This window comes from Danio aesculapii, chromosome 2 (genome assembly GCF_903798145.1).
Source record: "Danio aesculapii chromosome 2, fDanAes4.1, whole genome shotgun sequence".
NCBI lineage: Eukaryota > Metazoa > Chordata > Actinopteri > Cypriniformes > Danionidae > Danio > Danio aesculapii.
Genome location: NC_079436.1, coordinates 55,820,717 through 55,847,815, shown reverse-complemented (window position 1 = coordinate 55,847,815; position 27,099 = coordinate 55,820,717). Strand labels below are relative to the sequence as shown.

The following is a 27,099-nucleotide window of genomic DNA, read 5'->3' as shown; positions in this document are numbered from 1 at the left end:
TACCTCAGGCTGTTGATGTTGCCATGCACTCTGCTGATCTCTTGCACGTCCCCATACTGAATGTAACCCCAAACCATGATTTTTCCTTCACCAAACTTGACTGATTTCTTGGAGACTCTTGGGTCCATGCAGGTTCCAGCAGGTCTTCTGCAGTATTTGTGATGATTGGGATGCAGCTCAACGCATGATTCATTGGAAAAATCCACCTTCTGCCACTTTTCCAAATGATCAACTAGAAGTCAAGTTATTATTTGTTTCTCTTACAACTGAGATCGACGACAAGACTTTTATCGAGTGTATTAACATACACTAAAAATATTAATTATAAATTTTTATGTTACTTTAACTTATTTTAATAAGTTATTCAGGTTTCAGCTAAATTTTTTTAAAGTTGTACAAAGTTTAACTTAATCTTTTGTGTCAGTTTGAGTTCAGATGACTAAAAAGTTAATTTGATTCAACTAAAAATAGTTTACAGTGTATATATATATATTAATTAAAGAGCAGTATTACAGCTAAAATCAGTGCATTGTGTCTAACTGTTCCGTTATATGGCAAATATCTCTGTAATAAGCAGGATAAAGTACATCCAGCTGGTTGTTTTTCCAGATTAAACCCATCAGCATAATAATATGGGCATCTCTCTCTGGTATGAGAACAGCAGTGTATCAGACAAGAACAACATTAGGAAGATAATAACGTCAACTGAGAGGTCCATTGGAGTCAGAATGATATCTATTGAGGAACTGTATCAACAACGATGCTTTACGGACAAATAACATTTTAAGAGATCCAACCCACCCTGGCCATAGTCTGCTCATGCTAATGCCATCAGGCAGGCGGTACCAAAGCCTGAGGAGCAGATCAGTGCATTTTTTATCCTGTTATTATAAGACGTTTGAATTAAGACCACATTTTAAATACTACAGATAGCTAATATGAATTAATAAACTCATAAACAGTAAATTAGCACAAATTGTCAATATTATAACTATTATAACAAACTGTGCGATAAGTATTTATTTATTCCTTTTGTGATTTTTAAATTTGTTTATATTTTATATATACCTAAATTTTTATGTATAATAATATAATATAATAATATATATAATAAAGCTTATTATGTTATATTAGGTTTTTATAGTGTTTTCTGACTTTATGTTCTTGCTGGGTTTGATGTAACGTAATTTTGTTCTGCATTACAATCCACTGTGATGTTTTGAATGACAAAAATATAGGAAACTGGAAACAAATGTTAGGTGTTATTCTGCAATAACAACCGGCTGGATGTACTTTATACCTTACATGTCATTTAGCATTTGAAGCAAAACTATCTCAGATTTACTGTAGGAAAGTTTAGATATTTGTACAAGAAAGCAGGAAAAGACATGAGATCTTTTTTTTGCATTGCATTGCATGAAGACGGACATGATTTCACATTGACTTTTAACCTGTAAACGGCTGCGTTATGTAACAGCCTGAATACTTTTCCCATTGTGGAAGCGGCTGGCAGCAGAACTGGCTTAAACTGCCAAGTCATGTTAATCCGGCTGGTATAAAAAAAACAGCATGATTTACATCTGCACCACACGAGTGACTGTTACACAAGATGCTGGAGTTTGCACAGATGTTGCCCTTCAGTCGGCGAGTGTTTGTTTGTTTTGTTTGTCTGCGGTTCACACTTACGAGCTGCTCATAGATCAGTGTGAATGGAAAAAACTGCAGTCTGCAAACGTCAGCTTTGACTGAGTTAGTCCACGTGATTGATTGCTCTTTAAAGGAACGTCTTTGGAAAATGACATGCACAGATGAGTCCCTGCTCTGCATCTGGAAATAAATGAGAAGAAAAACAATCACAGTCAGGGATAAGGGTCAGCAGATCAGTTCATATTTAGCATTACTTCATTTTGTGTTTGTACAGTTTAGCTTTTTAATGAAAACTAGCTAGTTGATGTACTTGATGGTTGTTTTTAATACATTTATGCAAATTACTGTGCATGAAATGTGCTTTATTATTAATTAAGCCTGCTTATATCTAGACTTTATTTATAGAAATGCACAATTTGTTAAAAGCATTAAAATATTTGACATTATTTTTATGAGAAAGTTTGACTCTTATTTCATTTATGGCAGTAAAGCATATATTTATATACTGTATTAACCCAATACTGGGTCAAATATGGACTAAACCAACTGCCATTTTTTTAAGAAATACACAATTTTGTAAAAGCAATCAAAATATTTGACATTTCTTTAATGAAAAAGTTTGACACATTTCATTTTGGGCGAATATTACTATGATGTATTCTTAAAAATGTACACTCAAAATGCTGGGTTGTCATAACATGTTGGGTCAAATACATGGATACACCCAACAGTTGGTTCAAAATAAATGTCATTTAAGTTTAATTGAAAAAAAAAAACAGCAACATTGTTGCGCTTGTCCATTACTTTTATTGTTTTAATTGTGTGTGTGTATGTATTAACCCAATGTTGGGTCAAATACAGACAAACACAATTGTTGTTGTTTTAAAAAAACATTAAATTAACCCAACTGTTGGCTTGTCCATACGTATTTGACCCAATGTAGATTGTTATATTGTTTTATTTAAACATAAATAACATATATATATATATATATATATATATATATATATATATATATATATATATATATATATATATAGTTTAGAATTGTTGTATTTATTTATTTTATAAATGTAAAATTGTTTTATATATTAACAATGTATATATTAAATAAGTGTTTAAAATGTTTAAAAAGCTTCAGAAACATTTTATTGGAATGCCTTTCACACCAAAGTGTGCATCAATGTCATATCACTGCTTTTGCACGTCTCATGACCAAAACCTGACATTAGTTTCCATCTGTCGTAAGACTTCAGATGACTTGGATTAAAGCCCACCAGTCATATGCACTTAGTTTTATTTATCCTTGGTTGCTATTAGCTGAATAATACTACACTCAAAAAATACATCAATAGTGTATATTAATTTAATTATGACACATATTTCTACACGTTTAAATAGTGTTAGTTTAACTTAATTCAGGCAAATTTACCCAAGAGCAATATGTATTTAAAAAAAATTTGTTATAGAAAAAAACTAAATCTGCCAATAAGGTAAGATAATAATCCTATGTCAAGACAAAAACAAGATTATTTTGCTTACCCCACTGGCAGATTATTTTGGCTTAATCAAAGGATAAACTAATAATAAAAACTTTAATAATTTTTAGAGATTTGAACTTGAAACAAGACAAAAACTGTAAATAAGAAAAGCATTGTTTGAATATCTGAATATGAGCATCTGAATATCCAAAAAATCTAATAACGCGTAAAGTATAATCAATAATTGCACTGGACAAAATATCAGTTAAATAACTTTATATTTAACTTTATACTTTATTTTTAGTAATCCACAGGTGTTTTCTGTTTATTTATGTTTTGAGTAGCATTATGGGAACTTTTTGTTTTAATGGTGAAACGCAACTCACAGTCACAAAGTGACTTTTATTGACATTTTAGTCAATATATTTCAACAACAACATATTTTCAGAAATAATATATACAGAAAAGTCTGTAAAATTACAGAAAAAGTACAATTTATTGTACCATTATTTACAACACCAATACAGACTCTAAATCAATAATAAAAACATCAGTAAAAGTCACTTTCTTAAAAACTTTTCAAGATCAAAATTTGTTGGAGGAAAGAACAAGGTGCTGTCATTCAAAAGAAAGAAATACGAATCACTAGATACGTAAAACTGCTCATTTATGGATATATATATATCTATTTTACAGTGTTCACTGTAGTTTGAAGTACCAGTACCGGTAGTTGCATATGTGGTTTTGAGGCCTGTCACAATATCTCTTTTTTGTTATACAATAAATTGCACCAAAATATATTGCGATAAACGATATTATTATTATTTAAGACCATTTTATGCCACTCATTTTAATGCCAGAATGAAAATATATGTACACATCATCTTTATTATCACTGGAATAAATTATTAAATTAAACTTTTGAACAGTTATTTTATATTGCAATTACATTTCACAATTTTACTATTTGTACACTCTCAGAAATAAAGGTACGCAAGCTGTCACTGGGGTGGTACCTTTTTAAAAGGTACATATTTGTACTTAAAAGGGACACAAAGCATACACTTAGTGCACCACTTAGGGGGCTTGCACACAGGATCTGCATCTAGTTTATATACACTATGAACAACAGCTACGCTAATTATTTTCTTTATTCTCCATTTCCACCTGGGGATACTCTTACCGAGGTCCTCAGACTATGCAGAGTCACTGATTCGATCCAAGACCAACGACGAGATGATCCCAAGGTTTCCATATCCTGGACCAGGCCGTATCCTGAGCAGCTGCTGTGGTGGTCATGGAGGAGTGGAGAACATGAGACTGATTCCGGTAACGCTTGAGACAGACGAGTCTTCGCTGAGGCCAGCTTCCAGCCTCCGCCACTGAGACTGCAGCTCTGCACAAGACGTTTGGCCAGCGGAGAAATTAAAATGGTCGTGCCCAACTGAGTCTGGTTTCTCTCAAGATTTTTTTTCTTCATTTCCACCATTTAGTTTTTTCCCCTTTCCGCTGTCGCCACTGACTTGCATGGTTCGGGATCTGTAGAGCTGTGCATCGTTGGATTTGCTCTTCAGTGTTTGGACTCTCAGTAGTGATTATTAAACCACACTGAACTGAGCTCAACTGAACTGAACTTAAACACTACAAACTGAACTACACTGTTCCTATTTACTGTGACCTTTTATGTGAAGCTGCTTTGACACAATCTACATTGTAAAAGCGCTATACAAATAAAAGTGAATTGAATTGAATTGAACTTTTGTACTTTTTAGGTACTAATATGTACCCTTGAGGTATTAATATGGACCTATAAGGTACAAATTTGTACCTTTTGAAAAGGTACCACCCCAGTGACAGCTTGCGTACCTTTATTTTTGAGAGTGTACTGTATTTTTGATGAAATAAATGCAGCCTTGGTGAGCAGGAGAAGCTTATTTTAAAACATTTAATAATCCTACTGACCCCAAACTTTTGACCATTAGTGTATATATGCATATTGCAAGTACACTCTTCCAAAAAAAACATATAATATTTCATTCCCAAGAATGTTTAATTTAATTATAGTCATTTTAGCAATTCAATAATTATGCATTGGATTCAGAATGTGAAAACACATCCTAAATAAATAATAAATGTTAACACAAAAGTGTTGTCAATCAGCTAAAACATTGCTAGAATTGGTTTTAAGTATGGGTGTTATATATTGCATCACCAAAAATGATTGAGGTCATGTCCACGTGTGTTGTGTGAGAAGTCCATATATTGATTATTATGACAGGGCTAGTGGTATTATGCACTTAAACTGAATTTAATAATGTTAAAATGTTGTTTAAATAAATGTTTTTTACATTGCACTTGTGATCAAATACATGCATGTAATTAATTTATGTAATTACATTTGTAATTAAACTGTTGACCATTCCTTACACCTTAACCCACCCTTAAACCTACCTATACCCCCAAACCTGTCACTCACCCGACCCACATCTAGGCCTGTCATGATAAGGAATTTTTGTTGTGCGATATATTGTCACAGAAATTGTTGCGATAAGCAATATTATTGTCATTTTGAGATTCAATTTTATAATAATGCAAATAGCAATAAATACGTACCATTCTTAAAGTTGTTTAGATTCTATATTTAATGTTAAAAAGGCAAATGTCCTTATATATATACACTATTAAATGTCCTATTAGGTAAATGTCCAGCTATAAACATTGACACCGGTGAGGTAGAGCGTAAATCTCATTGTAAAATGGCTTTAACGTTATGTGTGAATTAGTAAGCATTTATTGCAACGGTCATCTCCAAGTATTGTACGAAAAGTCGATATATTGATTATTGTGACTCGTATCCCAGCTCAATAGCATCAGAAGTGCTCTACAATACATTATGAACACAGTAAGTACATTGCATTTATTTTCTGATGCAAGTGCATAGTAGTTAAGACCACCCAATATAAAGTGGGACCAGAGTGTACTCGTTATATTAATATTATGCATGTTCATTATCACAATATATTGAATTATTGAATCTCAGCATACGTCTACATTACTGCCTGCGCTTCTGCTGGACTTCAGCATGTGTCGTCTGGTCAGAAATAACTCTCGAGTCTGATGAGAGCAGCAGATGCACTTTATGTAACACGCTTCAGAAATGTTGCACTGTTCGAGACTAGATGCCGCCCCTCTCGCCATTCACACACCGCCCGCTGTTCCCCAAATACGGCAGATCACACACTCGTGTACGGTTACTGTCAGGCGTTCGCTCTCTTACCCAGTGAGACACGTCAGGGACAGGCCTCTGCAGCCACTGAGGGTGGCCTGTGAAAAAACACACCAATCACACACACACACACGCACACACACAGTACATGCATTTTACATTTCTTTGAATTTCTCCAATGCATGTTCAGATTAGATAAGAACTCAATCATGTGTGCAGCTGAAGATGCAGCTGTTTTTTTAATAATCTGAATCTTGAATAACCTGATGCCATTTTTTCTTCACTTACTATATTCTTAAAATCATTCCATGTAAATCTGCAGATTTTGTATATAATTCTGCACAGAAAAAGCTAAAAATATCTGCATATTCTGTCTGGCCTGCTAATAACTCCATATACTGTACTGTAAATATAGAAGTTTATAACTAATACATAAGCTGATAAATACTAATCTTGATATGAATTATTATGAGCCCGATCAAGTGAAGTTTATTCATAAACTAAAATTTCGAGAGGATCACGTGCTTATGATTTATCACAGCCGGTCTTATATTAAGCTAATCAGTATTATCCAATATGAGCCATAAGCTACTATAAATAACCACAGTCTTCAGTCCACTTTATCTTCGTTTGGAAGAAACCCCCCTTCCTCCCCATTCTCATCCTTTACTATAGATCGGGCGGCACGGAGGCCCAGTGGTTAGCACTGTTAGCCCCACAGCAAGAATACTGCCAGCCCTGGTCCTGCCAGGTCGGTAGGTGTTTCTGTGAGGAGTCTGTTCTCCCTGTGTCCGCTTGGGTTTTCCCTGGTTTCCTCCCACCATCCAAAGATGTAAGTCATGCATAACAATCAAGCATTTGTCTAGCCCCCTTTTTTCCTCACGTGTTCCCTTAGCTACTGCAGACGGGGAGTTCTGAGATCCACCGAGCTCAAGCTCCCCTCTCGATCTGCGAACGGGAGGAAGCCCCGGGCACGAGGATCCCTTGAGCTCAGGGCTCTCTCCCGGGACACCATGCCAAACAAGCTTTTGATGAATCATCAGCTAAGTGTGAACTCTTGAAACAAAAAAACAAAGAGTGGTGAGTTCACTTTTGGTTTTTAAATTGTTTAGCTGAACACAGAAATATGTACATTTTGGCCAATGCAGAACTTGAATTTGGCCTGACAGAATTTATGTAGACATTTTTTTGGAATTTTGTAAAATGATTTTGGGAGTATAGTAACTAAAGACTTAAAGGGGACCTATTATGCCCCTATGTAAAATAAGTCTCTGATGTCCCTGGAGTGTGTGTGAAGAAAATACCACACAAATAATGTTTTATAACTCTTTGAAACTGACCCTTGTTTTCTTTGATCCTAAAGCTCTTTGCACACTGAAGTCTGGAATTCTCGTATGCATTTTTCCGTACTCATTTGTGAAAAATTCATCACGTAAACAAACCTTGAGTCTAATGTGTAATAATGAATCCATTATAAGAAAACGCAGAACATTTCAGAGTCGGATCAAGCACTGATACTTAGTTCTCCTCTCTTCTCCAAAGTAGAAAAAGAAAGAGGAATAGGCAGCATATTGTGTTACTAGAAGGAGAGTTCTGCTCTGGATTACCCCCAAATGCAAAGTTTATTTCAGGAATTCAGCGGAATTTTGATAGATTGTGTTACTTCACACACTCACGTACCCAAACAGATCCTAAACAGAGACTGGCAGTACCTCTAGACATTATACGTTGACATGTCGAAGCAACAGAATGAAAGCAGACTATGCTTTCTATTATAATGTTTATGGGTAGAACATCACATGTATGGACACACACACGCACACACACACAAAACAGCAGGGGAGAGGTGTGCCAGTCACTGAATCCAGCATATAGGGGTTCTCAACTGTCCACCACATTTCGTCTTATATGATGCATTGCGTTTGTCATCTGTAGCTCAAATGACGGCATTCTGTATTTATCTTTTCACTTGTACGGTGGCTCTGAACTGTCAAAACACCTCTCAAAGCACTATTTTGGGTGCGAGAAACGTAAAAAAAAAAAGAAATTGGTTAATTTAATGACGGACGAAAAGTTTCGGAGATAGTGTGTCAATATGATTGACACAACGTGAGGTTGAATTTATTTTTTTATGTGTAAAATTACTGACAAAAATTTTCGGATTCAGTTTGCAAAAACCTTAATTGTGTCCTTTTGCTGACTGTCGCTTTAAATTCAAATAAGATTGTGCTTCTTTCAAAAGAGGGCGAAGCTACAAATGCCAGCATAGTGGCAGATTCAAAACCGGACTAACGTTATCTGTCATATATATATCAGAATTATTAGCCCCCTGTTTATTTTTTATCCCCAATTTCTGTTTAACAGAGAGATTTTTTTTCAACACATTTCTAAACATAATATTTTTAATAACTCATCTCTAATAACTGATTTATTTTATCTTTGCCATGATGGCAGTAAATAATATTTGACTAGATATTTTTCAGGACACTAGTATTCAGCTTAAAGTGACATTTAAAGGCTTAACTAGGTTAATTAGGTTAACTAGGCAGGTTAGGGTAATTAGGCAAGTTATTGTATAATGATGGTTTGTTCTGTAGACTATCGGGAAAAAAATAGCTTAAACAGGCTAATAATTTTGACCTTAAAATGGATTTTAAAAATTTAAAAACTGCTTTTATTCTAGCCGAAATAAAACTAATAAGACTTTTTCCAGAAGAAAAAATGGTAACACTTTATAATAACTACACACTATGAATCATTTACTAAGCATTAGCATCCAGTGAATTCATTATTTAAGCATTAACTCTACATTAATAAACGTTAGTAAGCAGTTTATAACTGCAGCTACAAATGCTCTATTCTTGACTTATAAGCACCTTTATAATGTGCTTAATAATTGTATTTACATACTTAGTTAATGATTTATTTTTCATGACTAAATTAAGTATCGCTTTATTTACAAACCAGTTGTATTTAAGAGTAGTTGAGGGTTTTTAGGATCATTCAGAATGAGTTAGTAAATGATTAATAAACTATTGAAATCAACGTTTATATGTCTTATTATTCAGGCATGTGCTAATAGTTAACTAATATGTTAATAAATGCTTTATTAACTCAACTTCATCCAGTTTTCTGACCTTATCTAAAGTGAGGACTATTCATGCTTTATAAATCCCTTATAAATGACAATTAAAGGCTCAGAATCAAATAAACAATAATCTTTTCTAAAAAATAAAATTACTGTAAAGTTTAAACATTGCTGAATAACAGGAGTGTCAAAATACGACATAAAACTGGATAAAACAACAACAACAATATAATAATTGAACAATATAATAAGATGCAATGTTTAAACTGTACAGTATTTTTAGTTTAGATAAGGTTGCAAAGATTTATTTTTCATTTGAAGTGCAGTTTTATTTGTGTATCTTTAAATGAAAAGGAATGAATAATGTCATTTTTCCTGTTTAGAGTTTAACTGAGCCTTTATTTGTCATTTATAAGGGATTTATAAAGCATTAATAGTCCTCACTTTAGATTAGGTCACAAAACTAGATGAAGTTGAGTTAATAAAGCATTTATTAACATACATAGTAACCCTTAATATATGCCTAAATAATAAGATATGTAAATGTTGATTTCAATAGTTTATTAATCATTTACTAACTCATTCTGAATGATCCTAAAAACCCTCAGCTACTTTTAAATACGAATGATTTGTAAACAATGCGATACTTAATTTAGTAATGAAAAATCAATCATTAACAAAGTATGAAAGTACAAGTATTAAGCACATTATAAATATGTTTGTAAGTCAAGAATACAGCATTTGTAGCTGCAGTTATAAAATGCTTACTAACGTTTATTAATGTAGAGTTAATGCTTAACAAATAATGAATTAACTATTTGCTAATGCTTAATAAATGATTTATAGTGTGTAGTTATTATAGTGTTACCGAAAAAGTATTATCAGACATACTGTGAACATTTCTTTGCTCAGTTAAACATAATTTGGGAAATATTTAAAAAAGAAAAAAAATTCAAAGGGGTGCGAATAATTCTAAATATATAAATCTCAGAATAACAAATTTCGCAATGTTAGGTTTTTCCAATACCGTGCAGCCCTATTTCCAATGCATTTAACTTCCACAATCTGACACATTTTAAAGTGTCATGTTATTTTTTAAAAATGGATATATAAGATGGCATGACCATTTTGTAAAAATGGAGATTTTGTAATGCATATTTTTGTTGTGAAATTATTAGACATAATGATTCACAAGTGAGTAAGATGGAAGTATGTGAACTTTAAATACTGAATCATGTATTCTAAAACAGTATAAATGCATGATGTTTTCTCATTAGTCTGCATTTAACACAGTAACCTTTGAAATCTAAATCTCTGATACACACGGCCAGATTATGCGATGGCTGCTTCCCAATTTGCACACTATCCATCTATCAGTATGCAAGATAAGAATTAATCACGCTGAAAATGTCAAAGGTGCTCGGTGGGTTTACTCTATAGGGCATTTCTTGTGTGCATACATCCATATTTACTTTTTTAAAATGTTTACTCATAATTTCTTAATCTGAGTTTTGTTGGTTCTCTTTTGAACATGTTTTTATAAAAATTGTAATAAAAAAATAAAAATAAAAACTAAACTTAAATAAAATAACAAAAACAAAGTAAAGAATCAAATAAATAAAATTTAAATAAATAAATAATTATGATATCGTAACTTGATTTCATTTCTTTGATGATTCTCCTTTTTTAACTTAAAATTAGCTATGTGAATTTATGTTTTAACTAATGCATATGTGTGCATTCATAATAAAATAAATAAAAATAAATAAATAATTATACATGAAATATCAAATAAATAACAAATAAAATAAAACAAAATCTAAAAAATAAATAACAAATAAAGTAAAAACAAAACATAAAAACTATTTCATTGATATGGCAGCATTTCAAAAAACAAGTGTGATGCATTTAGTCAGCAACTTGAAAAAAAATAAATAAATAAATGAAATAAACAAAAAATATGCATAAAAATAAAACAAGAAATAATAATAAAATAAAAAAAGACTGAATCTTATGATTTGGTAGCATGTCAAAATATTGTTTACTTTTATGACAAGTGAGATACTTTTAAAAATTATACAATAAAACAAAAAGAAACAAATAAAAATTGAAGTGGATAAAAGAATTGTTTGATATGGGATGATGGAAAATATGTGCAGACCTTTTCACTTTTTGACAAATGAGATACTTTTAGTCTGTAAATTGAGAATAAAATAAATAGAAATAAATTTAAATAAATAAACACCCTTTTTTTTAAATTATGTAAATAAAATAAGAAATAATAATAAAATAAATGACAGATTCTTCTGATTTGGTAACGTGTCAAAATTCTTGCATACTTTTTGACAAGTGAGATACATTTTTTTGTGCGAATTAAAAGTTAATTTAATAAATAAAAGACAGGATTGTTTGATATGGTGTGATGTCAGAATATTAGCAGAAATTTTCACTTTTTGACAAGTGAGATACTTTGAGTGTCAAACAGAGATTTGATGCTGCTGTAATGCCTGCTGTTAAATTCATCAAACATGAGCTTCATGAGTTTATATGTGGGTGTAAAGAGTTTCACCTCTCTGATGTCTTGCTCACTTGTTCAAGCCTGTGAGGTTAAATAATACAAAAAAAAAACACATCAGTGCACTGTGAGAGTCTGAGAAAATACAATATATTATACAAACGCCAAAGACAAGATTTTAGTGTCTGCCTCAAATTAAATTGACACAGTTGAAGTCAGAATTATTAGCCCTGCTGTATATTTATTTCCCCAATGTCTGTTTAATGGAGAGAAGATTGTTTTCAACACATTTCTAAACATAATTGTTTTAATAACTCATTTCTTATAACTGATTTATTTTATCTTTGTCATGATGACAGTAAATAATATTTGACTAGATATTTTTCAGGATACTAGTATTCAGCTTAAAGTGACATTTAAAGGCTTAACTAGGTTAACTAGGGTAACTAGGCTAAAGTTGGGGTAATTAGGCAAGTCATTGTATAACAGTGGTTTGATCTGTAGACAATCCAAAACAAATATTGCTTAAAGGGGCTAATAATATTGACCTTAAAATGGTGTTTCTAAAAACTTAAAAACTGCTTTAGTCTAGCCGAAATAAAAGACTAGAAATTAAAGACTAAATATTATATAAAATACTGTGAAAAATTCCCTGCGCTGTTAAACATAATTTGGGAAATATTTGAAAAAGACAAGAAAATTCACAGGAGGACGAATAATTTCAACTGTGTATATATATATATATATATATATATATATATATATATATATATATATATATATATATATATATATATATATATATATATATATATATATATATATATATATAACTATTGTATACACTCACCAGCCACTTTAGTAGGTACATCTGTCCAACTGCTCGTTAACACAAATTTCTAATAAGCCAATCAGATGACAGCAACTCAATGCATTTAGGCTTGTAGACTTGGTCAAGACGATCTGCTGCAGTTCAAACCAAGCATCACAATGGGGAAGAAGAGTGATTTAAGTGACTTTGAACGTGGCATGGTTGTTGGTGCCAGAGGGGCTGGACTACTGGGAAGTAGTCTGCTGAAACTGCTGATCTACTGGGATTTTCATGTCATAAAGCGTGAATCATCTCAGACTGGTTTCTTGAACATGACAATGAGTTCACTGTACTCAAATGGCCTCCACAGTCACCAGATCTCAATCCCCAGAGATTGTGCAGTGCCACTGATGCGATCCAAGACCTGCGAAGAGATGATCCCAAGGTTTCCATAAACCTGGACCAGGCCGTATCCTGAGCAGCTGCTGTGGTGGTCATGGAGGAGTGGAGTTCTCCAGCCTCTGGCGCCTAGACTGCAGCTCTGCACAAGACGTTTGGCCTTAGGAGAAATGGTCGTGCCCAACTGACCCTGGTTTCTCGAGTTTTTTTAATTCTTCACTTTCGCCCATTGGTGTTTTTTCCTTGCTGCTGTCGCCACTGGCTTGCATAGTTTGAGACTTGTGGAGCTGCACATTACTCTTCAGTGTTTGGACTCTTAGTAGTGATTATTAAACCACACTGAACTGAACTAAAACTCTAAAACCGAACTGACACGGTTTCAATTCACTATAATCTTCTATGTGAAGCTGCTTTGACACAATCTACATTGTAAAAGCGCTATACAAATAAAGATAAATTGAATTGAATAGATCTCAGTCCAATAGAGCACCTTTAGGATGTGGTGGAACGGGAGATTACCATCATGGATCTGCAGCAACTGCGTGATACTATCATGTCAATATGGAGCAAAATCTCTGAAGAATATTAAAGGATTAAGGCAGTTCTGAAGGCCAAAGTGGGTCCAACCCGGTACTAGTAAGGTGTACCTAATAAAGTGGCCGATGAGTGTAAATACAATAATAAAATTATTAAGATCAGAAAAAAAGTATTAAACAGAAAAAATTTAATGCATGAAAAATATTTACATGTTTGTAAATTCTTGAATTGTTTTGATGATGGACAAAACCTTTTTTTCGTCTTTAAATGCAGTTGCCAGTACATATATATACATATATATGTGTGTGTGTGTGTGTGTGTGTGTGTGTTATAGTCCAGTGTGTAAGAGACACCACCCCGCTCTTGCCTGTTTAACATCTAAATCATGTAAAGGCCAGAGTGTAAACTTGAGACGCACTATTTCCTCATGCTATCCCACAAACCCCTGCAGTTTTACCTTTCTCTCTGAACTTTGATTCGCTCCTCGTCGAATCTGCAGAAAGAAGAGAAGATACACACTCTGTTCTCACACTGTCACATTACAAACACTGTGCATTTCTGTTACACAACCCCTTCAGCACAAGCAAATCTAAAAGTGTGTGTAGATTGCGTTCATAATATTTATTGTACACTTGAAGACAAAATGATTAGAAATGAAATATTTTTGTCAAATATATCTCAAGTTTATCAGAGTTCTCAAGTTTATCAAACACATTTTTAAAGATATTTTATAACTTCTAGTTAATTTCTTTTGTCTTTGCCATGATGACAGCACATACCTATTTGACTAGATATTTTTTAGATACTAGTATTCAGCTTAAAGTGACATATAAAGGCTTAACTAGGTTAATTAGGCAAGTTATTTGACAACAGTGGTTTCTACTGTAGACAATCATAAAATAATAATTTCCTAAGGAGGCTAATAATATTGACCATGAAAAAAGTAAAAACTGCTTTTATTCCAGCCAAATTAAATGAAATAAGACTTTCTGCATAAAATATTATAGGAAATACTGCGAAAAGTACTGTTAAACATAATTTGGGAAATATTTACAAAATAATCGATCAACCCAGGCTCATTCTGAAAACGTACCCCTATATACATTTGTGGAGAGCGCCAAATACATGCCAGGAGCTACATTTTTTGCAGTTTTTTTTTCGCGAATTCACCAGAGGCCGCTGTGTACGCTTTATCAGATCTCAAATTTTCTCTAACGAGTGCCTTTCGCACCTGCTGTTCTCACGTAAATCCACCAGAGGCTGGCTGACTGACTGACTGACCCACCCTCCTCCTTCCCTAAACCCAACCGATAGTGTTTTCAAAAGCACCGATTGACCAGCGCCCATCCACTTCCCTAAATCCAACCAACAGTTTTAAAAAGCAATCAAGAAAAAGTAGCCTGATTTTTACAACATTTTCAAATTTTACCACATTCTCACCCTGTAATTTAGTTCTCGTCTTACCCGCTTCATACGGAACGGCGTCATACCGCCCCGTAATGTTCGTTTTAAAGACGAAATGCAGCCATATGTACCTCTGGCTACATAATTCACAATCTCCAGAAATGTATACAATGGTACGCTTTCAGAATTAGCCTATGTTGTAATTGAAAATAATAATTTAGCCTTCAGCTGTATATTATATAAACATGAAACAACATTCATTTATTTGGACTTATTTTAAACTGTACCTACTAATATATATATATATTAGTTATCATGCTAAATTTAAACAAGTGAACAAATTGATGGCCATCTGTCTAGCATCTGCACCAAATTAAATATTTTGCACCTCTGAATAGAACTAAGCTATTTTGTCCCATTACATCAAATTAAATGAACCATAAAAGTCAAAAATGCTACAAAACATAAAACAGATATGCATATCCAGTGGGGGAAATAAGCATTGAACACGTCACCCTTTTTCTCAGAAAACATATTTCTTAAGGTGCAGTTGACTTGAAAATTTTCCCAGATGTTGGTAACAACCAAAGAAATCCACATATGCAAAGAAAACAAATCTAATTAGTTTACAAATGAAGTTAAAATGAAATTATGCAGGGAAAAAGTATTGAACACATGAAGAAAGGGAGGTGTAGAAAAACATGGTAAGCCCAGACAGCAGCTGAAATCTCTCAGTAGTTGTTCAGCAACCCTCTGCCCTTCCTCAGCGTAAATGAATATCATCTGCTTCAGTCCAACATCTACATTAGCAGGAGGATGAAGATGAAACCAGGGTGGACATTTCAGCAAGACAATGATCCAAAACACAGCCAAAGAAGCTCTCAAATGCTTTCAGAGAAAGAAAATGAAACTGTAGAATGGCCCAGCCAATCACCTGACTCCAATCCAATAGAAAATACAAAATAAAGCTCAGATTTGATAGACGAGACCCACAGAACCATCAAGATTTTGAAGTCTGTGAGAAACTCACACCTGAGCAATGCATGTGACTTTATTCTCCATATGAGAGGCGTCTTTCACCTGCAGCACCAAACAAGCTTTTTGTTTCAAGTATTAAACGCATTTCAGTGGTTCGGGGTTTTCTCATTGTTTTATTTTATTGTTACTAAACTAAACAATTTTTCTGATTTTTTGTTGTTTTATTTTTATGTTTCTGTTTCTGGTTATGTTTCTGGTTTACCAAAATCTGGTTCAATTCCATGTCAACAGCTCCTTTTGAAATATTATTCCCAGGAAAAAACATGACATGTTCAATCCTTATTTTCCCCACTGTATACCTATTTGGTAACACTTTGCTTGAAGGGGGTGTTTATGACAGATTTATGGCAAGTTTTGTTGTCTTGGTGACGTCAAGTTGTCATGACAAAAACAAAAATAGGTTGTGGTGTATTTGTTTATGTCAAGTTGTCATAACAAACAAGGTCATTTTTGCATTTAAAATGACACAAATGACACTTAACGACAGTTTTAGGAAGCATGCATAAATTCATCTCATTCACATTCATTCATTATAAAGTTTTAATGACAGTCTTTAAAGTGTTACCAAATAGATTTTAATTGAGTGTTTCAAAATACTGTACTATTTTAAAATATAAGTGCATTTTTATAGACAATTTTGCACATCATGCTTCTTAGGGTTAAACACGCAACGTAGTCTGAATTCAGTGTATCTTAATACAGTTTTAAACATGAAATCTGCAGGCTGTTTTGAACAAGAATCATCTTCTCGTGGTACTTGTATGTTTTGGTACAAAAAACCAACAAAAGTCAAAATTATTTGCCCTCCTGTAAATTTTCTTTTCTTTTTCAAAAATTCCCAAATGAGGTTTAACAAAGCAATGGATTTTTCACAGTATTTCCTATAATATTATTTCTTCTGGAGAAAGTCTTATTTGTTTTATTTCGGCTAGAATAAAGCAGTTTTAAACAATTTAAAAAATAATAATAATAATAACATCAAGTACTACACCAACTACTACTACTGATACAGCAATTACTAATGCTACTACTACAGCAACAACTACTACTGCTGCTACTACTACAATGTCTACTACTACAACGTCTATTACTACTGATACTACTACAACGACTACTACTACTACTACTACAACGTCTATTGCTACTGATACAACAACAATGTCTACTACTACTGATACTACTACAACGACGACTACTACTACTACTACAACAACAACAACAACATCCACTACAACGTCTACTACTACTACTACTACAATGTCTACTACTACTACAACGTCTATTACTACTGATACTACAACAATGTCTACTACTACTACTACAACGTCTATTACTACTGATACTACAACAATGTCTACTACTACTACAACGTCTATTACTACTGATACTACAACTATGTCTACTACTACTACAACGTCTATTGCTACTGATACTGCAACAATGTCTACTACTACTACTACAACGTCTATTACTACTGATACTACAACAATGTCTACTACTACTGATACTACTACAACGACGACTACTACTACTACTACAACAACAACAACAACATCTACTACAACGTCTACTACTACTACTACTACTACAATGTCTATTACTACTGATACTACAACAATGTCTACTACTACTACTACAATGTCTATTACTACTGATACTACAACAATGTCTACTACTACTACAACGTCTATTACTACTGATACTACAACAATGTCTACTACTACTACAACGTCTATTACTACTGATACTACAACAATGTCTACTACTACTGATACTACTACAACGACGACTACTACTACAACAACAACTACAACGTCTACTACTACTACTACTACTACTACAATGTCTACTACTACTACTACTACAACGTCTATTACTACTGATACTACAACAATGTCTACTACTACTACTACTACAACGTCTATTACTACTGATACTACAACAATGTCTACTACTACTGATACTACTACAACGACTACTACTACTACTACTACAACAACATCTACTACTACAACAACGTCTACTACTACTGATACTAGTTAAAACAACGACTACTACTACTACAACGTGTACTATTACTGATACAGATAATGTGCGGGGGGATGATTGCATTTGAAAGTGAAGAGCGGGGGGTTGATTGCAATTGAAAGTGAAGACCGGGGAGGGTGGCGGTGATCACGTTTGAAAGTTAGGGGGGGTTAATCGCATTTGGGGGGGGGGGGGGGGGGGGGGGGGGAGAATGCTGATGCAAGTCAAGAGCGGGGGAGGGGTACGAGGGGTAGGAGCCCTTGATAATGTCTCTGGGGGACCCCTAAATGTATGGGCCCTTAGAATCATCCTAACTTCCCCCCCTAGCGGCGCCCTTGTACTACAACAACGGCGACTACTGATACTTTTACGACTACTACTACAATGACTACTACTTCAACAACAACGTCTACTACTACTACTGATACTACTACAACAACGACTACTACTACAACAACATCTACTACTACTGATACTACTACAACATATACTACTACTACAACAACATCTACTACTACTGATACTACTATTTCAACTACTGCTACAACAACGACTACTACAAAAACGTCTACTACTACTGATACTCCTACAACATATACTACTGCAACAATGTCTACTACTACTACTACTACTACTACTGTTACTACTACTACAAAAATTACTACTTCTTCAACAACCACAACTACTACTACAACCATAACAATTATAAATACACTATAAAGTAAATTACTATAAATGTCACTTTAAGCTGAATACTAGTATCCTGAAAAATATCTAGTCAAATATTATTTACTGTCATCATGACAAAGATAAAATAAATCAGTTATTAGAAAAAAATCTACTCTCTGTTAAACAGACATTGGGGAAATAAATATACAGCAGGGCTAATAATTCTGACTTTAACTCTATGTTTTGGTTCATCAGTGTACATGTGTGTCTGTGCGCCTCCTGCTGGTGAAGTTGACTTACTGCAACACACACTCAGGAATCTGCACATGCTCCATAGGAACAATCTGAGCCAGCTCCTCCAGACTCTGCACATAGCGGATCTTATCCATGAACTTCACACTGCAGAGAGAACAGATTACAAGCTGATTAAAAACACGTTCAACAAAGCGCCGGAGCTGTTTACACTGGCAGTCAGCAGCCTATTACAAAGCTTTCTGAAGACTGGAGTAATGAATCACAGGAATAACTTACATTTTAGATCTACAAATTCTAATTATATCTGGTATTTATTATATTGTAAAAACAATTAACACGTGTCATTAAAATCAGAAACGACAGACAGACATTTCTAGAAGTGGCACTCTTCCAACAAACCAAAAAATTAAAAAAAATTGAGTCTGCATAGGCGGCACGGTGCCTTAGTGGTTAGCACTGTCGCCTCACAGCAAGAATGCAGCTGGTTCGAGTCCTGGCTGGGCCAGTTGGCATTTCTTTGCAGAGTTTGCATGTTCTCCCCGTGTTGGTGTGGGTTTCCTCCGGGTGCCCCGGTTTCCCCCACAGTTCAAACACATGCGCTATAGGGGAACTGTGTTTGAGTGTGTGTGAGAATGAGTGTGTATTGGTGTTTCCCAGAACTGGGTTGCGGCTGGAAGAGCATCTGCTGCGTAAAACATATGCTGAATAAGTTGGCGGTTCATTCCACTGTGGCGACCCCAGATTAATAAAGGAATTAAGCCAAAAAGAAAATGAATGAATGAGTGGATGAATATTAAATGGCATTCCCATAACCCTATATTTCATAATCAAGGACTTCTCACAGAAAATAAGCCTTTTATTTTCCCAGAGTGGAGCGACAGAGGCATTCACACTTTAGCAGACATTTAGGGGGAAGACGGCATGCGCTCCTTTAGTGATCTGAAGGCACAATAAAATCTTCCAGGGACATCTTTTGATCTGCAATGAAAGCTTATGGTGTCCCGTGGGGAGTAAACATTCCCTCCATTAGAATTCACAGTACTTTGACATTACAAGTAAATACGAAAGGTCTAGTATCTGCTCTGTATCTTTTTAATTTTTAGAGGCATCACACAAAAAATTAGCAATTATGAACATCCGGCATAAAGAATTGTGTGACACAAACTCTTCTACAAATGTTGATGGCTTATGTTGGGACTCTATGGCCCAGTTTCACAAACAGGGTTTAGATTAAGCCTAGGCCTTAGTTAAATTAGGCTATTTAAACCACATTAATTAAAATGGCCTTAGAAAAATATATTACTGATGTGCACCTGGAGACAAAAAATGACACTGGCGTATTTTAGGACATCTCACTTCAAGTTATTTTGAGTTGAGACAGCTCAAACATGCAATTTAATCTTGACTAGTCTTAAACCTTGTTCGTGAAACCAGGGGTAAATGGACTAACTTTAAACCAGGGGTCACCAAACTTGTTCCTGGAGGGCCGGTGCCCTACAGATTTTAGCTCCAACTGTAATCAAACACACCTGAACAAGCTAATCAAGGTCTTACTAGGTATACTTGAAACATCCAGGCAGGTGTGTTAAGGCAAGTTGGAGCTAAACTCTGCAGGGACATCGGCGCCCCTGGACTGAGATTGGTGACCCCTGCTTTAAACTTACCTCAAAGAACCCTAATCATCAGCTAATTCATTACAAAATGATTGAAAGAATTGACTTCATTCCTAGGAAGCATCACTTAATGAAACTAACATCTTCTCCCAATTGTAATTTCTGCTCAGAGATGTCATAGGTACATACAAACAAATGTTTTGGGATTATCCTGAAGTAATTAACTTTTGGGATAATGTGTCACTGACCTTGAAGGACACTGGAATACTGGTTGTCCTAAGCTTTTCCTTTTAAATAATGATTCCTCCTTTGACTTTTCTTTAGTTCAGAAAAAGAAATTATTTTCTGCTCTAACAGCAGCTAAAAAAATGTTAGCTTTACGTTGGCAGCCTCCACACTCCCTGGACCGCTAACACTGGATGTATATGTTCTTGGACATCACAAATATGGAACTGTCTGTGGCAAGGATGCATGGTGCTTCTAGAAAAGCTAATACTTCAGGGATATGTGCAATAACCAAGATAAAAGATCTGCTATTGTGATTTTTCTCTTTGTATTTTATTTAACCTACGTGTAAAAGTCTAAAGAAAGTTTATCTACCTTTGTTAAAAGTGATATTGTAAGAAGTTAAATGCAGAGGTTAATTTATTTATTTATGTAGGTATTCTACCTTTTTTTTAAACTATTATTATTATTCTCTCTTTTTGTTTTTTGCTCTGATTTATTTCCTTTTTTAGTTAATTATTTATTATTTTCACCAGGGGTGGGTTGGGGTAATAATAGAAAACGCAGTTGGTTGGTATCCTCGTCTATAACTATGCATGCAAGATTATTTTCAACTGTTCAATAAAAATTTGATCACAAAAAAAAAAACTAAAACTCATTAATATCAGAAACAATAGGCAGAAATGAAGCGGCGCTCTGTCAACAAAGTAAATAAAATGGTTCTGCATTTTTATAAATAAACAAAATCCCATGACTTCAGTCTTCAGAAGAAAAGTCATTTTTATTACTCTAATTATGATTTCTGTTGAGATACTGTATGAATCCAACCGAATGAAAACTTGAAGATAACCTTAAGTTTGTCAAATAGCAAATAGTGGAGCTCTGCAGCCATCTACTGGTGAAAATGAAAATATTAGACTTTAAATGGACAAACCTCTTACACTAAACCATGTCAAATTATCCATGTTATCCTCATGAATGAAAGTCAGAATTCTGAGTCTTTTATGAAGTGAATTTTTGCATAAAAACCTGTTTTTGTATGATATCATATGTAAAAATATGGCCACACTATGTGTTAATGTACTGTACAAGACTTTTAGCTTAATAATCTACTAATTATCTGCTTATTAATAGTTAATAAGGTAGTAGTTGGGTTTAGGATTAGGAATGTAAGATAAGATCTAATAAACAGTTAATATCTTAAGCCAGTAGTAAATGCTGTGATTTGTTACTTAAACTAAAGTGTTAAACTAAAGTGTTACCAAAAATAAATAAATAAAATATATATACACTATTTTACAGTTTGAATTTGCCAGGGGCATGAATAATTTTAGGATTGACTGTACATACATACATATACATACACACACATACATATATATATATATATATATATATATATATATATATATATATATATATATATATATATATATATATATATACATACATCTATATATACACACATACATATCTATCTATATATATGTATACATATCTATCTATATATGTATATATAATATATATATATATATATATATATATATATATATATATATATATATATATATATATATATATATATATATATATATATATATATATATATATATATATATATATATATATACACACACATATATACATACATACACACACACATATATACATATATATATATATATATACATATATATATATATATATATATATATATATATATATATATATACACATACATATCTATATATATCTATCTATCTATCTATCTATCTATCTATCTATCTATCTATCTATCTATCTATCTATCTATCTATCTATCTATCTATCTATCTATCTATCTATCTATCTATATATATATATATATATATATATATATATATATATATATATATATCTATACATCTACAGATATACACACACACACACACACATACATACATATATATATATATATATATATATATATATATATATATATATATATATATATATATATATATATATATATATATATATATATATATATATATATATATATATGCCTAAATGGGGAGTGGAAATAATAATAATAATAATAATAATAATAATAATAATAATAATAATTCCTCACATTTATATAGCGCTTTTCTGGACATTCAAAGTGTTTTACACATTTTTGGAGGGAATCTCCTCATCCACCACCAGTGTGAAGCATCCACCTGGATGATGCGACGGCAGCCACATCACACCAGTTTGCAAACCACACACCAGCTTTTTGGTGGAGAGGAGACAAAGTGATGAAGCAAGCTATGATATGGGGATGGTTATGGGGTCATGATGGACAGAGGCCAGTGGGCAAATTTGGCCAGGACACCGGGGTTACACCCTTACTCTTTTTCAAAGGACATCCTGGATTTTTAATAACCACAGAGAGTCAGGACCTCGGATTAACGTCTCATCCGAAAGACGGTGCTTACTGAGCAGTATAGAGTCCCTGTCAATATACTAACTAGGGCATTAGGACCCACACAGACCCAGAGCACCCCCTGCTGGTCTCACACACACCACATCTGGCAATAACCTAGTGCTAGGATTTCCCATGTGGTCTTCCATCCAGGTACTGACCAGGCGCAGCCCTGCTTGGCTTCAGTGGGCGACCATGTGAGAGTTGCGAAGAGCAAGCTGCTGCTTATTAAAATAAAACATATATACACTACATATGAATAATTTCAGGATTGACTGTACATATATAAATCATCCAAAGAGTGCTCATATGTAGAGTAGATACATTAATGAACGATTCCATTTATTAAAAAAACTATAGATAGATATATTTTGTTGCCTGTGGTCCCTAAAGAGCATGAGCCTGAATGAGGAGTGGAGAAGTGTTAAGAGATCTGAATTATTCTAGAATTTGACCGCCAGTGTCCTGTATGTGATTATGATAATACACATTTGCAGTTTTCTTACTTGACGAATGGCCGTGAGATGGCCAGAACCGTGCGGATGAACCAGGTGGGATGTGCAATGATCAGACATTTCAGATTCTTCCTTAACCTGGAGGATCACAGAATAAAGACACTCAATATTATCATCTTAACACAATTATTGTCAAATCCTACATCAAAAACCAAAAACGTGGGTCAAGTCTTGGGTAAATTATTATTTACTACCTATTACATCATTCAAATTGTAATTAAATGAAGAGGAATCTATTATGCCCCATTTTGCAAGCTGTAAAATAAGTCTCTGGTGTCTCTAGAGTGTGTGTGAAGCTTCAGCTCAAAATAACCACACACATAATGTTTAATAGCTCTCTGAAAATGACCCTTTTATGCTTTGGTCCTGATTGTGGTGTTTTGGCAACTGTCGCTTTAAATTCAAATAAGATTGGTCTCTTTTAAAAAGAGGGCGGAGCTACACATGCCTGTGTGTCAGCCTAGTGGCAGATTCAAAACAAGACTAACATCCTATGCTAATGAGGGAGAGATGGTCACTAGTGGGCGGGGCTTCCCCCTCTGATGACACGTACAAATGGAGAATCAAAGTGTTTCTGCAGACTGTTTTTATCAAGTCTGATTATAAACGATAAAGTTAATACATTTGTACTATTAGAAGCTGCTTATATTCACACACTGCTGCCACACACCTGTGTTTAAACCCCATATAAAAGTCATTTTTGCATAATAGGTCTCCTTTAATGAAGAATCAGCTCTGTCTCAGTGTTGCTCATGCATGTGTGTGTGTACCGTCTTTCGATCATCTGGTAGCATCTCTTTAACCAGCTGATGCCTGGCATTCTCCTGCGTGGCGTGGCTCCGTTCAGATAGATGATCATATAGTCCTCTGCAACCAGCAGCTCCAAACTACTGATCACGTACCTGCACACATACAGTAATACAACTCAAATTAAAGATGAGCAATCCCATACAAATGTCAACTTTGCCATGAAAATAATTAAGTTTTTACCAAAACACCGAAACCCTTTCTAGGTTTTTTTGTGTAGGCTTGTATTTTACAGTACTTTAGAAATACTCTAAAATGTCTGTCAGTGTTTTCAAACTATTATATTTGATTTACCAAAGTCACACAAGTGCCGATTTCACATCCATCACATCCATAACAGAGAGAATTTCACATCCATCCTGAAGCTTTTTCCCTTATAAAATGTCAGATAAAATAAAATCAGTCATGGTTGTTCTGATGTCAGTCAACTCTTATCCTTTAGATTAGCATTGTTTTTTTCAGGTTGTGCAGTTCAATTCACAGAATTTCTACAAAGTATGTTGTAGACTGTAAACTCAGACTTTTTTGGTCACATTTATAACGCATGTTTATCTGTGTTGAATTTATGTTTATCAGGTTTTGAATTTATTTATGCAGGTAAAAAATGACAGTGAAAATGGGCGGTTTTGCAACGGCGTGCCCGCCAGCCCCGGTCTGCCCTTATAAACCCGTTTTGATCTCCCAAAGAGATGCCTTAGTCCCCGTTCTTCGCATACATACACTTAGAACAGTGAAGAAACGCTTGTGATCTCCTCCCCGACACGATCTCAATGCCCCCATCTCCACCCTACCCCACCCCTCAGCCTCAAGCCAGGTTATTATAGTGTATTGAGTGTTGGGCGGCCTTTTTGGTTTTCAGCAGTTTTTCGACAGCTTTCGGGCTGGAATCAGCTAAATCTGGCAACACTGATGTTTATTTCCCTCATTTAAAATATAAAACATGTTTACAGACTGATATTTTTCTGATCCCAGAACTTGTTGTGTGGAAGATATAAACAGATGTTTCAGTATAATGTTAGCACATGCTTTCTACGTGTGTTTTGAGTTTTTACTGCAAGTGTCACGTCCATAATGTTGGATAATCGCTCAGTTATGCATTCTAGTAGAACTCTTATTTCAAGAGAAATAAAGCATGAGGCTGTAAATTAGCTGCTTTATCAAAACTTTTGAGTGTTCTTCACTGACGATAGAAACAACACTATTGTGAAAAGTTATTACAATTGAATATTAACATTCACATTTTAAAGTTCTAATTACATTTTGAATGTCTTTTAAAATACAATCTATTTTTGGGATGTAAAGCTGAATTTTCAGCATCATTAGTCCAGTCTTGGTGGCTCGGTGGCTCAGTAGTTAGCACTGTGGCCTCACAGCAAGAAGGTCACTGGTTCGAGTCCTTGCTGGGCCAGTTGGCATTTCTGTGTGGAGTTTGCATGTTCTCCCCGTGTTTGCGTGGGTTCCTACACAGTCCAGACACATGTGCTATTGAATGTATTGGGTAAGCAAAATTGGCCGTAGTGTATGAGTGTGTGTGTGAATGGGTGTTTCCCATTACTGGGTTGCAGCTGGAAAGGCATCCGCTGCGTAAAACATATGCTGGAATAGTTGGTGGTTCATTCCACCGTGGCGACCCCTGATAAATAAGGGACTAAGCCGAAGGAAAATGAATGAATAAATGAATAGTCCAGTCTTCAGCATCTGATAGGTTGATTTTTTAATGTATTTATTTTCGACTAATGTGCTGCTTTATGTCTTTTTTCAGCATTTTCATAATCATTTGATGAATACACATTTTAAAAGGAACGTTTCTTTTCTATCATTCTAAATGACGGGCTTATTGTACAACTTATTGCATCATTCCTGGAAAAAAAAGAACAATAAAACAAATCATACACATACAAAAATCACACAGAAATATCATTGCATATCATATATGTTATTAAATTACATTTTCATTTAAAAACATTTCTCATTTGTGTTTATCAATGTGTTTAGTTTTTCCAGAATTATTTATATTATTAAACTTACAATATAATTACAAAATAAAAATAAATTAATTAAAAAAAATAAAAATAATATGAAACATATATCCTGTGATAGAATATACAGTTAAAGCCAAAATTATTTGACTATTATTTAAATTATTTTTTCACAGTATTTCCTATAATCTTTTTCTCATTTTGTTCAGTTTGGCTGGAGTAATAAAACAAACAAAGAAACTGCTAAGCTCAAAATTACAGTAAATAATATTTGAAAATGTTTAACTCAAAACTTGATTCTGATCTGGTTCACTCATATATAATAATAAAAAAAAGTAAATATATATTATTATTATTATTATTATTATTATTATTATTATTATGAGGAGTTCACATTGGTTAGCACTGTCGCCTCA

At 33.8% G+C, this 27,099-nt stretch overlaps 1 protein-coding gene across 1 annotated transcript in view; it reads right to left on the bottom strand.

The window, feature by feature from the left end:
* Window positions 1-1,156: 1,156 nt before the first annotated feature.
* The window catches only part of atcayb (ATCAY kinesin light chain interacting caytaxin b), a 53,353-nt gene continuing 27,410 nt past the window's right edge, over window positions 1,157-27,099 (bottom strand). Inside the window, exons 7-13 of the mRNA XM_056445992.1 lie at window positions 24,668-24,799; window positions 23,889-23,975; window positions 19,144-19,242; window positions 14,162-14,197; window positions 12,012-12,041; window positions 6,406-6,452; window positions 1,157-1,827 (exon numbers count right to left, since the gene is read on the bottom strand). Of these exons, the coding sequence (XP_056301967.1) occupies window positions 6,419-6,452; window positions 12,012-12,041; window positions 14,162-14,197; window positions 19,144-19,242; window positions 23,889-23,975; window positions 24,668-24,799 (418 nt within the window). The 3' untranslated portion in view covers window positions 1,157-1,827; window positions 6,406-6,418. The remainder of the gene's footprint in view (window positions 1,828-6,405; window positions 6,453-12,011; window positions 12,042-14,161; window positions 14,198-19,143; window positions 19,243-23,888; window positions 23,976-24,667; window positions 24,800-27,099) is intronic.